We start from the raw sequence: 14,421 nt of genomic DNA on the forward strand, positions 1-14,421 counted from the left end.
GCAAATCAGGGTCATTACTAGCAAATTCTAGGACTACAGAACTCACGTTTGGTGGTGAAGTTCCACCCTCATCATTCAATAGGAATCAATATTTCATTTCAGTTTCCACCTTTGGAACTGGATGATCTTAAGGTCCTTTCCAACACAGAACCATTCTAGGATTCTAGTATGTCATTGTTCATCTGTATACACAAGCAGACTATCCCCCTCCACACTGGGATTAAGGGCGCAGTAATGTTTTGTTCCTACTGTGATCCACCCTCAGGTTTTGTTCAAACTTGCAAAGACCCCATTTTATTCTCCAGTGAATATTTATATTTTAAATACTAATTTATGCCTCATTCGGTCAGCACCCAAAATTAAAAGCAATACCACATAAAAGCAAATGTGAAGTTCAAAGGCAAGTGCACTGAGGTCTATCAGGAAGCAGATTGCATGGGAATTGCCATGTCTTCAGTTTATAGGTTTGAGAATAAGTTCAACTACAGCACTGAATTAAATAAATAGATTCTTGCTGCACGGAGACAGTCTTTCTGTTTAATATTTCATAAGTGAGTATAGACTACCTTATTGCATTTTTGATGCACACATCCCCCAACCCCCACAAAACCCCCAAATTTATTTCATCTTTGGTTTCAGTGAAGTTAATCTTAAAATTTAAGGGTGTCTGTGGAATTCAAAAAGGTTAAAAATACTTAAAGCAGCAAAGGATTACATCAGAAATAAGGAAGTCTGGTTTGGGTCAGAATCTGTCCTCCGGTATAAATAGGATTCCATTCTCAATGAGTGAAATGAGATCAGTATTTCAAGTTCAAAATAGAATCAATGGGATTGCATTGCCTTGAATTTTTATGATCTCAAATATTTTCCTAACTTTATGCTCCATAATTATTTAAATGCTTTTACAAACCTCACTGTGGATGTTATATCCTCACAGACTCAAGAAGTAGTTATTGTACCTTTCCCGAACCTAAACCCCCAGACGGTTTCTGCAATGTTGCTTACCTTTTTAAGTGGCCATTATTAAGGAAGGTATTTAAAGCCCACTTTAAATTGTTTAAATCATACATATCCCCTTGCTCGGCAGGATTTGCTGTTCGCTCAGTAGGTTGTTTTGCAGTTCTCTTAATCCTATTTTAAATGGGATTTACGTGCAAGAGAAGAAATGGACCAGCTGTCATTTTGTCTGCCCCTTAAGCCTCGAGTATCCGCCGTGTTATGGGTTAGATCAGTGAATCTGAGCAGCAGTGTTTTCAGTCTGCAGGATTCTTAGAACAACGGTTTCCAGAACTTTAATGCCTGGCAGAAATATAACCAGGAAACGACCTCCCTATTCTGTGAGTTTAAGAAAAAACCCAAACCCAAACCTAAAATACTCTTGGGAGAACAAGGCGTTAGCCTGTGTTTCTGTAACAGGCAACTGTGTCTCTTTTGGTAGAACAGATTCTTTGAGTTATGCAGCAGAAACTGTTTGTGGTATCACAAGATGAATCAGACAGGTTGGATTCTTTCCAGCTTCACTTTTTCCTTTGTTCATTTCCATTTTGCACTGGTTGCCTAATGTAGGTGTAATAATGAGAATCTAAAACACAAGTCGCATTCTGAGCTCTTACAGAAAAGTGGGTGGGAATTCAGAAGAAGGCAATATCCTGAACCAGAATCTAGAAGAAAGACCACAGAAGTGCTTTCACAGCTGGAAATGCTAGTCTCTTTGTCCATTTCCAGAGCAAAATCTTAGTATTGGCATTGAGAACCGTCCCTGGCCCTCCTCTACAAACAGAGCCATCCTCAGTTATACTCTGACTCATTTCACTGGGTTTTCTTTTGAAATAAACCATTAACTTAAGGTAATACATGTACAGTGGGTTGGAGATTGTTGTAGTAGCAAACAATTGCTTCTGAGAGGAAACATCTCATTAAAGGTAAGGAGCATGAAGCTTTCACTTCTCAAAAAAGTGAGTCTGAAGAGGATGGAATTGGCCAGATTGTGATCAGTTGAAAATATGGCCTATACTTTCTGGAAAGGGTGGTTACCGTGTTCATGAATCACTTTTTTGAGCATCTTAAGTCTGGTTATTTCACTTTGTGATGAGCCACCTTCTGTAGCTCTGTTTGAATCAGGAGAAGGGTGGTTTGGATTTGGTATCAAAGTAGATTGTATATTCATACAGTGAGTAAATCTACTGCCACTATGCATCTGTCTGCACGTAGCCTTTGAATCTCTGACAGCAGAGGAATGGAGAGGAGAGAAATTCTGTTGAAGGCTCCTCACTAACAATGCCTATTGCAGCATCCTGACAATTGAGAGTTCTTACACCTGGGATGCCTCAGCTGACTGAGAAATGCTCTCTTCTCCAACCAGAAGTGAGGTTTTGAATTTTCAAGAGGAAAAATAAACCAACAAGAATAGAAATGTGAAGATCTAACCACTTCTGTTTATTCCAGGTGGAATGCACACAAATAGACAGCTAAAGCCTTAGGGCAGTTGCTCGCCCAAATTTTTTTGGATACTTTCTCTTTAGCTGCATGTTATATCTGCAGAGCAACAAGGTTTGTCTGTCTCAAAGGCTGGTTTCAAAGGCCATTCCACCATTAATCTGCAAAGCACTTCCAGCCGTTTCAGTCAACAGTGCATTAATGTTGCTCAATAAGCAGCAAACAGCTTTTGTCTGGGCAAAGAACTCTTCTGGGGTTCATCATGGGGCATTACTTGGTGTCTTTCCCTAAAAAGCTTAAGACAGTTACACTTCTCAGTGACAGAAAACTTAGCCCTCAGTAAATAAAAGGCTTGAAGTCCAGGGGAAGACTACCAACCAGAAGCAGCTCCTATCACATGGAATTTATTTCATATTTTTTCATATTATAACTTTTTCATTATAATTTTTTCATATTATAACTGACATTTTCATGTATCCATCAAGTCATAAATTCTAAGCTAAACTGGAAGGTGTTTCACGAAAAATGTATGTTCATAATGGGAGAGAAAGGCTTTAAAGTGAGGATAACCTAGAGAGACAAAGTTAAAGCAACTATCCCCAGAGTATTATTTTATATACATAAATATAATATGTATATAATATTTATACATATCTATAATACCTAATAATATATAATGCAAATATATATAAAGTTATTAGTAATTACTAAAGGTATTGGGTTCCTTTCTGAGTACTTGTTCATGTTTAAATATTGCATCTAGGGATACATGTAGCTACGAGACTAGTTGTGTGTAGTATGTCTTCAGGAGACTTTTGCAGCTTGTTTTCCTTCCATGGCTCATACATCTACAGCTGTATAGCCTCTCAGTTTCTGTTGGTCACCAAATCTTTAATCTGATGATGAGAGTCTAATGGCCTGTGGGATTGCCTGACCGCTATCAGGCAAATACAATTTAAGATGCTTTCTGTTATAGTTTAGTCAGGGTCCAGATTATATGAAGCCAGTATGCCTAAAGATGCGTGATAAGTCATAGGGAAGGGAGAAGCCACATGTTCCTCCATCGATTATATTGGAGATAATAAAAAAAGGTGTATTTTTAGGCTCTTAGAGGAAGTTCCTAACAAAACCCTTGCCAGCTCTCAGCAGGGATTGACATTGTCTGAAGGCCAGGTCTGGAGAATGAGCTCGCTCCTAGGCAGGTCCTTTAAAAGAATGAATTTATTGTGTCCTGTCACTGAAACAAAACAACATCCAGGTATCTGTTTTATACAGTTTTATGAAGCTAAATTCTATCTTCTTTACTAGTTTGAGTAGAGGCACACCCTGGGAGGAAAAAAAAACTTGGACTATTATGTTTCTGTTGGTACAACTCCCATCCTGTTGCTATTCATAACCATGAATATATTAAGTCTTCAAAATCAAACTAAAGAAAGCCGTTGGTTGTTGCCTTCAATTGTTCTTAAAATGCTGATTATTTTAATAGTATTTTATAATACATCTAATGGTCAGATACCTTTCAATATTGTAGAAAACCTTTTGTTCCATGGTAAGTGTGTGTCCTATGTGCACAGTGGAGCTATAAACGCTAAATTCTGCTAAATACAAATCCTCCTGCCCCATCTTCTAAAATTACACAGTGAACTTTGTCAAAGTCTATTGATTATATATATATTGTGTGTGTGTGTATATATATAAATATACTATATATTTTAATCAGTTAAGCATGGTTTTCATAGCTGTTTCCATGTTCCCAGACACTTGTCAGTTCTCGGTCTCATGTATTTTGGGAATGGTTTGTGAAACCCTGAAAGTGAGAGGCTCCACAAAGCAGCTTTAACAAACTGTTGTCTCTCATCTAACCCCCCCCTTCGGTGAGTAGTTCAGGTGTAATTCCTGTGGTGACACTAAAAGTGAGATACCAAAGAGAGTGTGTTCAGGTGCTGAGAGATGCAATGGGACTGTGTTTGTTTGCTTTTCAAAACGTAAACTGAAATAAAGGCAACCACAGAGAGCCTGAAGTGCTGAGGCTCAGGGCTCTGAGCATGTTGTGGAATGCATTGCTTGCAACCCTGCAGTTTCCAACTGCTGCACTACACACTTCCAAGAATAGTGCAGAGTTAAATCCTACCCAGCCAACTGCATGGGCAATTCTTAGCAGGGCTCTGAGAACCACCTTTAGTTGTTGTGTAGTTTGGCTGTGTTTCAGTAGGTGAATACCCCATTGCCAGGGCCAAATCCTGGGGCACATAACGTGGGTAGTGTGCTGTCCATAGTAAGGTATGCTGTGTGACATGTTCTTCTGATGCTCTTGGAGGACACAAAGAGAACAGTGGTGGTGTGTGGGTCTCACAAGCCTCAGTAGGATTGCAGAGCAAAATTAGGGCCTTGCAGACGTATTTCTGTGACCATTTAGTGCCAGGAGTGGTTTCTCTGAGTACAAGTGCTGCTGGTGGAAGCCTTGAATGTGTAGATGATTTAGACTAGAGGACAGAGCTGAAGCAGGAATTCCTTAGGAGAAAGCCTTTCTGCAGGTGGGGCTGGGAGCGTGGTGGTGCAGAAGAGCCAGGGACAAGGCTGGAGGTGGTGAAACCGTTCCGCAAGTTTCCCTAATGACCAGCCTCTTGTTTGCAGGCTGAAGAATGGAAGCTGTGTGGGCTACATCAGCTGATTCCCATCTCCTGAGGCATGGGCAGAGCTCCTCTGGGAAGCTGCCTAACCAGCCTGCACCTGTAGCAAGCTCTACCCTGAGCTCTGGAGCTCAAGTGTTTCGCAAGAAGAGATATCTCTCAGCAAAGCAAAGAGGAATTCCTGCTTTCTCCTCCCACACTTCCAGCCACACTTTCCAGCCACTCTCCTTCCCCTGACTATTTTGTGAACTGATGGAATTCCCCCATCTGCCAGGAAAGCAATGAAAAATGAAACCCAAAACGAAACCTAAGCCCCGCAGTCCATGAGTGCCCACTGTGCCAGTGAGCTGAATAGGTTTGATGGGAACAGACACTGAGGTGCTGGAGCAGGGCCAGAGAAGGGCACTAGAGCTGGTGCAGGGCCTGGAGCACAAGTGTGATGGGGAACAGCTGAGGGACCTGGGGGGTTCAGTCTGGAGCAGAGGAGGCTCAGGGGGGACCTGACCGCTCCCTACAACTGCCTGACAGGAGGATGGAGCCAGGAGGGGCTGGGCTCTGCTCCCAAGGAACAAGGGATGGGACAAGAGGGAACGGCCTCAAGCTGCACCAGGGCAGGTTTAGATGGAGCTGAGGAACAATTCCTTCCCCAGAGGGTGCCCAGGCATTGGAACAGGCTGCGCAGGGCAGGGCTGGAGTCACCATCCCTGCAAGTGTTCACACACTGTGGAGATGATGCCCTCAGTGCCATGGGTTAGTGGTGGCCTTGGCAGTGTTGGGGTAAGGGTTGGACTGGATGAGCTTAAAGGGCTTTTCCAACCTGGTTGATTCCATGGTTAGGGAGTAAGTAGGAATGGGATTCTGGCTGGGAGAGCAGCAGTGGGAGGAGAAAATTGGTGGAGGAAATGGGACTCTTCTGGCAGCCATGAGTTGCATGATGAACTCGGCTATCTTGCAGGCTCAGGTTAACCTTACTACAGTGGTCCATGGACCATGAGGGATCTTATGCTGACGTGTATTATGAGCATGTGTGCTTAGCTATTTATCTGAAACTTGAAGCTGCTGTGAAAACACGATGACCTCAGACCCTGGCAATCCTTCCTGTGCTGCAGATACTCAGTATCCTGTGCTGTGGGTGGGCAAAAAATATCCCACATACAATTTGTTTGGCATAAGCCCTTCCAGCTATTAATGGGAAAAAATAAACCGTGATAAGATTATGCAAAAACTATTGTTAGCAGAGCTGATAAGATTACTTATGGCAGATAACACATGTTGCAAATGTATTTTGTTCAGTGAGGAAGACCTATTTCTTTTGGTGAGGAGTTTGTTATCTGGAAACAGGGGCTGAGAAGAGCTCTTCACTTGTCTCTCAGGCTGATTTCAGCTATCCCCTGTTTGTCTGCAGGTCATCTGAATAACACAGGGGCTCTGAGGGGCTGACGCCTGCTGTGTGGAGCTCCAAGTGATGCAGTGCAAGCAGCTGAAGCTGAACAGTCATCCAGATGCCTGTGAGAGTATGTCACCTACTTGTATTTTGCAACAGATTCAAACATTGCGCTTCTGCTTCTCATAGCAGCATATATTTACTTAACCCCTTACCTTAGAGGGGTGATTATTAACTAGGAGCAAAAAACCAACCCTGGTATAATTTGGTTTCCTTTATTTTTCTTGTAAGGTTTGTTTTGATTGTGAGGATTTCAGGCTTGTTTCATAATATTACTTTTCTGTTGAGAAAATGTAGCTATATTCCTTCTTTTCACCCGAATCTGAGGTGGATCCTCTGGGTGACAGTAAACTCTTTACTTGGTATTCACTTCGGGTGATACTGCATGAGAAGTGTATAATGGCTGCGTGGAGCTGAGGAAAAGCATCCCGTCTCCCTCTCTCAGTCCTGGATGTGTATCCCCACAGTTTATTTGGCCGTGTGCCCACTGAATCCACTCACTAAGCTGGCAGGGAGCTAACCAAGTAACATGGTGGCTGTTGCTGAGCTAATGGGTCAAATCATTGAGGGGTGCTTAAATGTGGTAAAGGAGGAGGGCAGAGGGTGGAACTGTGGTTACTGGAAAGTGCAAAGGAGGAGTAAAGAGCATGAGAAGGAAAGGGAGGAGCAGGAAGAAAGGGAAGTGGTGGTAAACTGTTAGATAAACTCAGCTGTTGAACATAAATTTACCCATACAGGCAGTTTAACATGATGTGGGGAAACTCTTTTCTTCCCCCTGGAGGCTGAAGGGGCCTTTCAAACACTGCTGGCACATCAAAGGTTCCTATTCTATCATCCTCTGTGGATAGTGCAAAAGGTAATCAGTGAGCCAGTGCAGTGAGGAGACTTGAAGAAGCTGGTTCTTGGGGTTTGCATTAGAAACGTAACCCACATTTCTTGTTTATCCTCGTCACTGGATTGGACACAAGGAATTTTGGAGTTTGAAGGAAAAATCAGGAACACTCCAGCAGTTCCAGTTCACTGTTAGCATCCTCTAATTTAGTGGGTCTGTTCTCTTCTTTTGGCCAGTGCAGCTCAGGCTTGTGATGACAGGTTGACATTATCTTACGGCTGCTCAGTGCTTGTATGACAAATTCTACATCCTCAGTTTCCAGTGGACTGTCAGCAATGGGAGAAGAACCAAGGAACGAGCACCACACACAGTAATCTGTCCCTTCCCTGAAGGAGCACCACATGTCAGCATCTGTGTCAACACTTTTTCACATAGGTTACACTTCAAAAACCAATAAGGGTTAATAATGGATTTGCTTATATGTATATGTTTTTCTTCTGAGATTCAAGAATGTTCTTCAGGTAAATACCCTTTCTCCAGCTGTATGAAGATGTGTGCCATATATCACAATAACACTGGTGCTCCAGCCCCTCATCATCCCCATGGCCTCCTCAGGACTTGCTCCAGTAGCTCCATGACCTTCTTGTGCTGGGGACACCAGCACTGCACACAGTGCTGCAAGTGGGATTAGAAGTACCTCTTCTTCCAAGTTCTCATTCCTTTGACTGCAGCCTTTTGCCTTAAATGTCCTTGCCATCATGAAGGCTACAGCAAAGCTAACAGCAACACCTGAGCTGCTGGCTTGTACTTTCTCCAGCCTGGTAACATCTGCTTTCCAAAAACCCTTGGGTGAGCCTCAGCTTCTTCCACCTCCTCCTTCTGCTTCTGCTCACCATTATCCTAATCCCTGGTCTTTTTCCTACCTTATATTAATCCTATAAACCCTGAGCAAATCTGTCTACCTCTGTGGGTCCATGGTGACAGCTCTCAGGGTGCACAGTCTGCTCTGACAGGCTGCAGGCAAAACTGACCCCAGTTTGAATCCCTCACCTAAGCAATTATGAAAGCCTCAGAGCAGCTTTAAGCACTTGTAGGGCATTCTGAAAAGACTCCTTTCGTACTGATTCCTTGGGTTGGGTACAAGGTGCTTGTTGTGTAGGACTGAGTGAAATGTAAATGCCAGTTTTGAAAACAACGTGAACAACGTAGATGTGTAGGGCAGACTCTGGACATGACTGAAGCAACTGGGGTTTTACTCTGGTTACACAGGGCTTTCCAAGAGGAATGTGAATCAGCAAAACATCTTGGCTCTTGATTCTTCTCTTTCTCTTCTAGAAACTGACTTTAAATCCTCTGATTGACCTTTCATTGGAAGGAATGATCCACTTGTGATTGTCTAGTTCTTGTAGGGAAAAGCTGTGTGTAGTATAGCTTGTCAGAAACATTTGGTATAAAAGGCACTGCCACGAATCCTCCTGTGCTAAATCAGTATTTTCAGACCCACTTTCTGTCCTGGTTCTCCCCCCTCTCCATATACTGTTACATGCATACTCTGGATGAATCATACGTTTACTAGAGCCTACAACTGATTATTCTAGATTAACCTCTTGGTTGTATTTTTTATCTAGTTTTGCCTTTAATTTACTTACTTCATCTTTGGAGTAATGAGCCAACAAACCTGTCTGATTTACAGGAATGCTCCTAACTAGTGAGAAGGTATCTAATTTAGTCACCTCTGTTATCTAGATACCCTCAGTTTCAGACCTCTAAGTGGGATAAGAATGATCTTACTTCTTCAGTTTGCACATCTCTAATTGTTCAATTACTTTGTCATTTAGTCGTTCTAAATAACTGGATCCTCCCAAGTGAGGGAAAGGATTACAATTCATGAACAAGGTGCCTTCTCTTGCCGTGTAGATGTGGGATAAATAAACTCAAGCAGTTGGAGATGTCAGGCCTTCTCCTTTATCTGTAGGCTGCAGTAGTAGTCTGCCTGGGTTAATCTCAGCACTTTAGAAGTTTACAGGGGGTCTTTGGTGGCATCTGCCTCCAATCTGCTTAATTGCAAAACAGCTAGATTTGCCTAATCAGGCTTTTGGGTTTTTCCTTGCAAACTCTGGTTTCCAAGGCTCTTATCAATTACAAAGTGTTATGTAGGAATAGCTGAAGATCTCTATTTTTGCTTGGACTTATATCAGCCCATAAAAGGACTCATTATCTGGACACATATCATAAGGATTCTTCATTAGTACTTCATGTGCGTATTCCTGGTGTCCCAAACGTATGAAGGACATGGAGCTGCTGGAGCAAGTCCAGAGGAGGCCACGAGGATGATCAGGGGCTGGAGCAGCTCCCGTATGGAGCCAGGCTGAGAACATTGCGGATGTTCAGCCTGGAGAAGAGAAGCTGTGTGGAGACCTCAGAGCAGTTTCCAGTGTCTGAAGGGGGCTACAAGGATGCTGGAGAGGGACTCTGCATCAGGGACTGCAGCGACAGGACAAGGGGTGATGGGTTCACACTGAAACAGGGGCAGTTCAGGTTGAAAATAAGGCAGAAGTTCTTCCCTGTGAGGGTGCTGAGGCACTGGCACAGGGTGTCCAGAGAAGCTGTGGCTGCCCCATCCCTGGCAGTGTTCAAGGCCAGGTTGGACACAGGGGCTTGGAGCAACCTGCTCTAGTGTGAGGTGTCCCTGCCCGTGGCAGTGGTTGGAACTGGATGATCTTAAGGTCCTTTCCAACACAAACCAGGCTGGGATTCTATGCTTAGCAGTGTCTCTCATTTTTCCTCTGACAATAATGCCTCTATGGGACAAATAGACCCTCAAAGTGACCCTCTGCAGCTCAGAAATCACAGACTGCTCCACGTGTGGTTTGTACTGTGAAGAAAGTGATTCTCGTTTTCTTTCCTTAAGGCTGACCTGTGTAAGAGCCATGATATAAATGACAGCAGTAATTCACAACTGTTATAATTCAAAACCAGTACTGCTTAGAGCTAAACCAACTCTACAGTGTTCACAGCAGTTGAGATTTTGATGCGCCGTTTAGCTGTGCTTGTTAAATACAACTGTATGTGGCCTCAGTGTTTTGAGCTGTGGCCCTCATTTAAAAACAGGAAGTGATTGAAAGCAACTGTATCTAAAACCTAAATCAAAGTCAACTGGTACTGTCTTCCTGGTAGGTATCTCGATCAGTTCTTGCTTGAAGAATAACATATTGGCTGGGCAATGAGACAATCATTGAAATTCCTTGTTCCTTTAAAAATAAGTACAAAAATGCTAGCAACTTACAACTTCTTTGCTGTATAAAAACTCTTTGCAGGAGAGATTTGTGATATAGGAGAAGAAATTGATAGAATTCTGAAGACAACTTGATCAGCACAATGAGTTTATTGTGGATTGTCTCACCCCTCAGCACCATGAGGGATCAGAATTAGTGCTCATAGCCCTGCATTAAATGAAAACCAAGCAGTGCTACACAGTCAAGAAACAGTTTATATGTGTACACATCATATTGGAGTGTGACGGCTCCTAGTGAGTCCTAAGAAGCCATCTGAACTGCTGTGACACTTGAAGGCAGTAACAGCTGCTTCCACAAAGCCTCAAAGCCCCGGCTGTGGTTCTTCTCCTTTGCAAGGTATCATTTTCTCTTCAATGGAGAGGAATAGTTATTTTCTTAGCCGTTGTTTAGTACAATCAGCACAAGTGTGTTCTGCGGCAGAAGTTATTGCTTTAACCTGTAGCACATACTGCAGTTCAAATCTCCTTACAGAAACGTGCATTGCCTATTTAAAGATGTAGGTGGAATAACCCAGATGATTTCTGGCTTGTCACTCTAACATCGTCAGTTCCAGGCCAAGTGTTGGGTAGGCTCATACAAGACCTAATAATGCATTAAAGTGAGATAGTGAGTACCAACAGATGGGAAATAACTCCTGTCACTCATCTGATGTTCCTTCTGGGAAGGGCAATAGAGTACCTACGTTATTTTCGTTGATACCTTCATTAGGAACCAAACTGACATCAAGCCAAGTCAAGAACAAAGAGGTGAGAGCTAAGAAGTAACTGTATCCAGACTGTATGCTCATAACCAACATCCGTATCAAAAGCAGTCATCTCTTTAGAAAGGATGAAATTCCTCAGATTAAGGAACTGCCCTGAAACCTCATGGTGCTGAGGAGATCTTGGGAGTCGTTCTGGATAATCGCATCGATGTTAACTGATGATAGCAAGCCTGTAGCTAAAATGCTTAATGTTCTAACAAGAATGGAAGTTCCTCTGTATTTGGGAATGAGTACAACTGCTGTGGGGAATGCGTTGTCCAATTTTGCTGGCAATGTATCAAGAAGGATGCTAAAATCTGAGTGGAATGTTATGAGAAGAATGATAGAAGGATTTAATAGAAACTCTATTCTGCAAAAGGAGCTTAACTTATTCCGTAGGAAGTTAAGTGGTTCTTCAGGAACACTGTAATAAACAACAATTTGACAGTGAAAGGCCTCTTGCTTTAGCAAAATGATAACAAAATTCAGTGACTGGGTGTTGCAGGTGGGAATTTCTGCATACCAGCAGCTTTTTAACATGGGCATTAAGCAGTGACTGCGACAAGGTCTGAGCACAGTCTTCACTGCTGCAGACTAAAACCAGCAGATTCCTATGGCCTTTTAATGAACGGACAGTAATACTAGAGCAGTGGCAAAAGCAAAGTGATGAAACCTATGACAAAAGCTGAGAAATTTCTTAGTATCTTCAGGACAAAGTGACAAATTAGGGTCTTAATTAAAGCTCAGCCAACCTTATTAGTACTGGTTTGGGCATTTACAGCCATAAAGGTACCAAAAACCCCTGACAGAGGGCTGGTATTCCCTTGTCCCAGCCATTCCACCATCCTAGCTATCTGAAACACTCTTTGCTCTTCCACAGTTTTCAGGTTATGAGAACACTCAAGCTTTCTTTTCTATCTCAGACAGCACTGTCTGGTTTGAATGAGACATTTCCACGTTCTTCTCTGAAGACAAAGTTTCCTGATGGCTCACAGACACAGTTCAGAGTGCTGGTGGCAGTAAGACTCTTCCCTTAAACTAAATACCTTTAATATTTATACCTAAACAATATATTCAACTCTTTACCGCTTTTTAAAGTAGTGTTAGTAATGGAATCAGTATTAGATGAGTGAAGGCCAGTAAAGTTATCCGAGAAACAAATGTCTTGTTGGATAACTGGAAACAGGGACTTCAGAACAATGCAGAAATATCCCTTACCGATATTTCAGTCAATTTTCTTCTGACTTTTTACATTACCTGAAGAAGTGTTTGAAACATCGAACCCATGAGAACTTGCTGTTTGTCACAGGTAGGAGGTGGGTTTGGCAGGTAGCTGTTAGTGTTGTATTAGCATCTACGGTGCTACCGTACCAGTTACAGAACAACAGGTTTGTGCTGACAGTTGCTGAATGCACTTGCTTGCAACCTGGTTTTTGGGACTTGGCAAGGTGTCTTCTTTATTGCAGAAGCAGTGATTTTTTAAATGGAGACTGGATTTACCATTATTTTGGTGGTGTGAGTAATGAAATGTGAGTATAAGGACTTTGTCTTTTCACTGTCTAATTACGAGCCCAGATGAAGTGTGAATGAGTTTGTGTAAATCAGGAAAATCAATCCTGCTCCACTGTGTATTTCCTGCTTCCCATGTGGCAGATGGGGAGAATGGTGAGAAAGCTCATGGGGAAGGAGAGCCATTGTTGAATATAGACTACTCTTTGCACAGCCACTTAGGTGAGATCTGAATTCAGAATCTGCCTAAAGTGAGGGTTGGTCATTTGGTAAAATAAGTGTCAGGGGGGAAAAACCCACCCAAACACTTCAACAGCCCTTTTTTTTTTATAGATGTCCATGCAAAATAACAAGTGCAACCAGCCATAGCAGTGATGGAATATTGCCAAAACCATGCTACCAGAATGCAGCCCAGCCCAACCCAGAAGAGAACTGAAACAGATCCTTGATTCCTGTTGGAAACCCTGGGAGTCAGGAGCAAGTGCTCACTGTGAGGTATGGTTCAAAGGGTGTTTCTGTTCTATTTTATCATGTTCCAACAGGCTGCTGTGCCTTACTGGTCTCCATAATTTTACCCTTTAACAGATTGCTTTGGCTGGTGCAGACCCAGAGGCAGACTAATACACCAGAGCTGTCATCAGCGAATGTGATTTGCCCTTGAACAGTCTCCTATGCTAATCATTTTAGGCTCTTACCATCCTTTTCCACGAGTAACTGCACTTGCTGAAAGCAACCTGCCCTTGTTGCTTTGCCAAGGAAAGGTCCTGCCCTGTGATTTAATACCGCAAAAAATGTCTCTGTGTGGCTTGGCTGACTTCTCAATTCTTTGCATGCTGAGACTGTTTGGATGTAGCAGGCTGGCTGTATCACAGAGGGCTATATAGTTCAGGTCTCATCTTAGTGCCCTGTCTAAATCAACAACCAGACTGATGTTATGCATTAGCAGATGACAGCACTTGGTTTGGAGATGAGGAGTGGCATTTTTCACCCTGGGAGGCTGGAGGCTGAGCCAGGGGCTGCCATTGAGTTTGTCCAGCAGTCCCTGGCTGCTTTCAGATGCAGCAGAAAATGCATCCAGTAAGCAGAGCTTTGAGTAGACCCTGTGTCTCCTTGCATTCAGGGTTTCCTTCTCTGTTACATCACAGCACTATCACTGCCTCAGTTCAACCTTTGTGACAAGGACGTTTGCTGCAGCACACATTGCTCTTCACAAACATGCTGCTGGTGTGACAGGCTCAGCACACAGGGCCAGGTTTTCAAGAGGGCTCGGTGAGTTCTGTGACACAGGCAGCTTTCTGAAGACCTGGGACAGGGAGCTCCAAACAGAGGGAAGCTGTAAAACCTCTGTCTCTGCCAGCAGTGCTGCAAGTCTGTTTCTATGTGCAGCAAAGTCCTATACCAGCCCAGGCTGGATGTGGTTCTGGGCAGCCTGATCTAGTGAAGATGTCCCTGCTTATTGCAAGGGTTGGACTGGAGGAGGTCTGAAGGTCTCTTCCAACCCAAACCATTCAGTGATCCTATTCATAACCACA

General features: G+C 43.1%; 1 protein-coding gene across 7 annotated transcripts in view; it reads left to right on the forward strand.

Annotated features, from left to right (window-relative positions):
• Positions 1-10,603, forward strand: part of FRRS1 (ferric chelate reductase 1) — a 59,431-nt gene extending 48,828 nt beyond the window's left edge. The window contains exons 15-17 of one of the 7 annotated variants that reach the window (XR_009729348.1): positions 6,472-6,580; positions 7,665-7,745; positions 10,520-10,603. Coding sequence is in view for 4 of the 7 variants with exons in the window: in XM_061379102.1 (XP_061235086.1) it covers positions 10,520-10,569 (50 nt within the window). In the remaining 3 variants the exon portion in view is untranslated. Of the gene's footprint in view, positions 1-6,471; positions 6,685-7,664; positions 7,746-10,519 lie in introns of those variants that run through there. The other 6 variants (XR_009729350.1, XR_009729349.1, XM_061379102.1 and 3 more) reach the window with 6 other exon arrangements.
• The last annotated feature ends 3,818 nt before the right edge of the window (positions 10,604-14,421 follow it).

This window comes from Neopsephotus bourkii, unplaced genomic scaffold (assembly GCF_033783945.1).
Source record: "Neopsephotus bourkii isolate Nb327-2 ecotype Australia unplaced genomic scaffold, CSIRO-AGI_Nbou_v1 NB_1768, whole genome shotgun sequence".
Lineage (NCBI taxonomy): Eukaryota > Metazoa > Chordata > Aves > Psittaciformes > Psittacidae > Neopsephotus > Neopsephotus bourkii.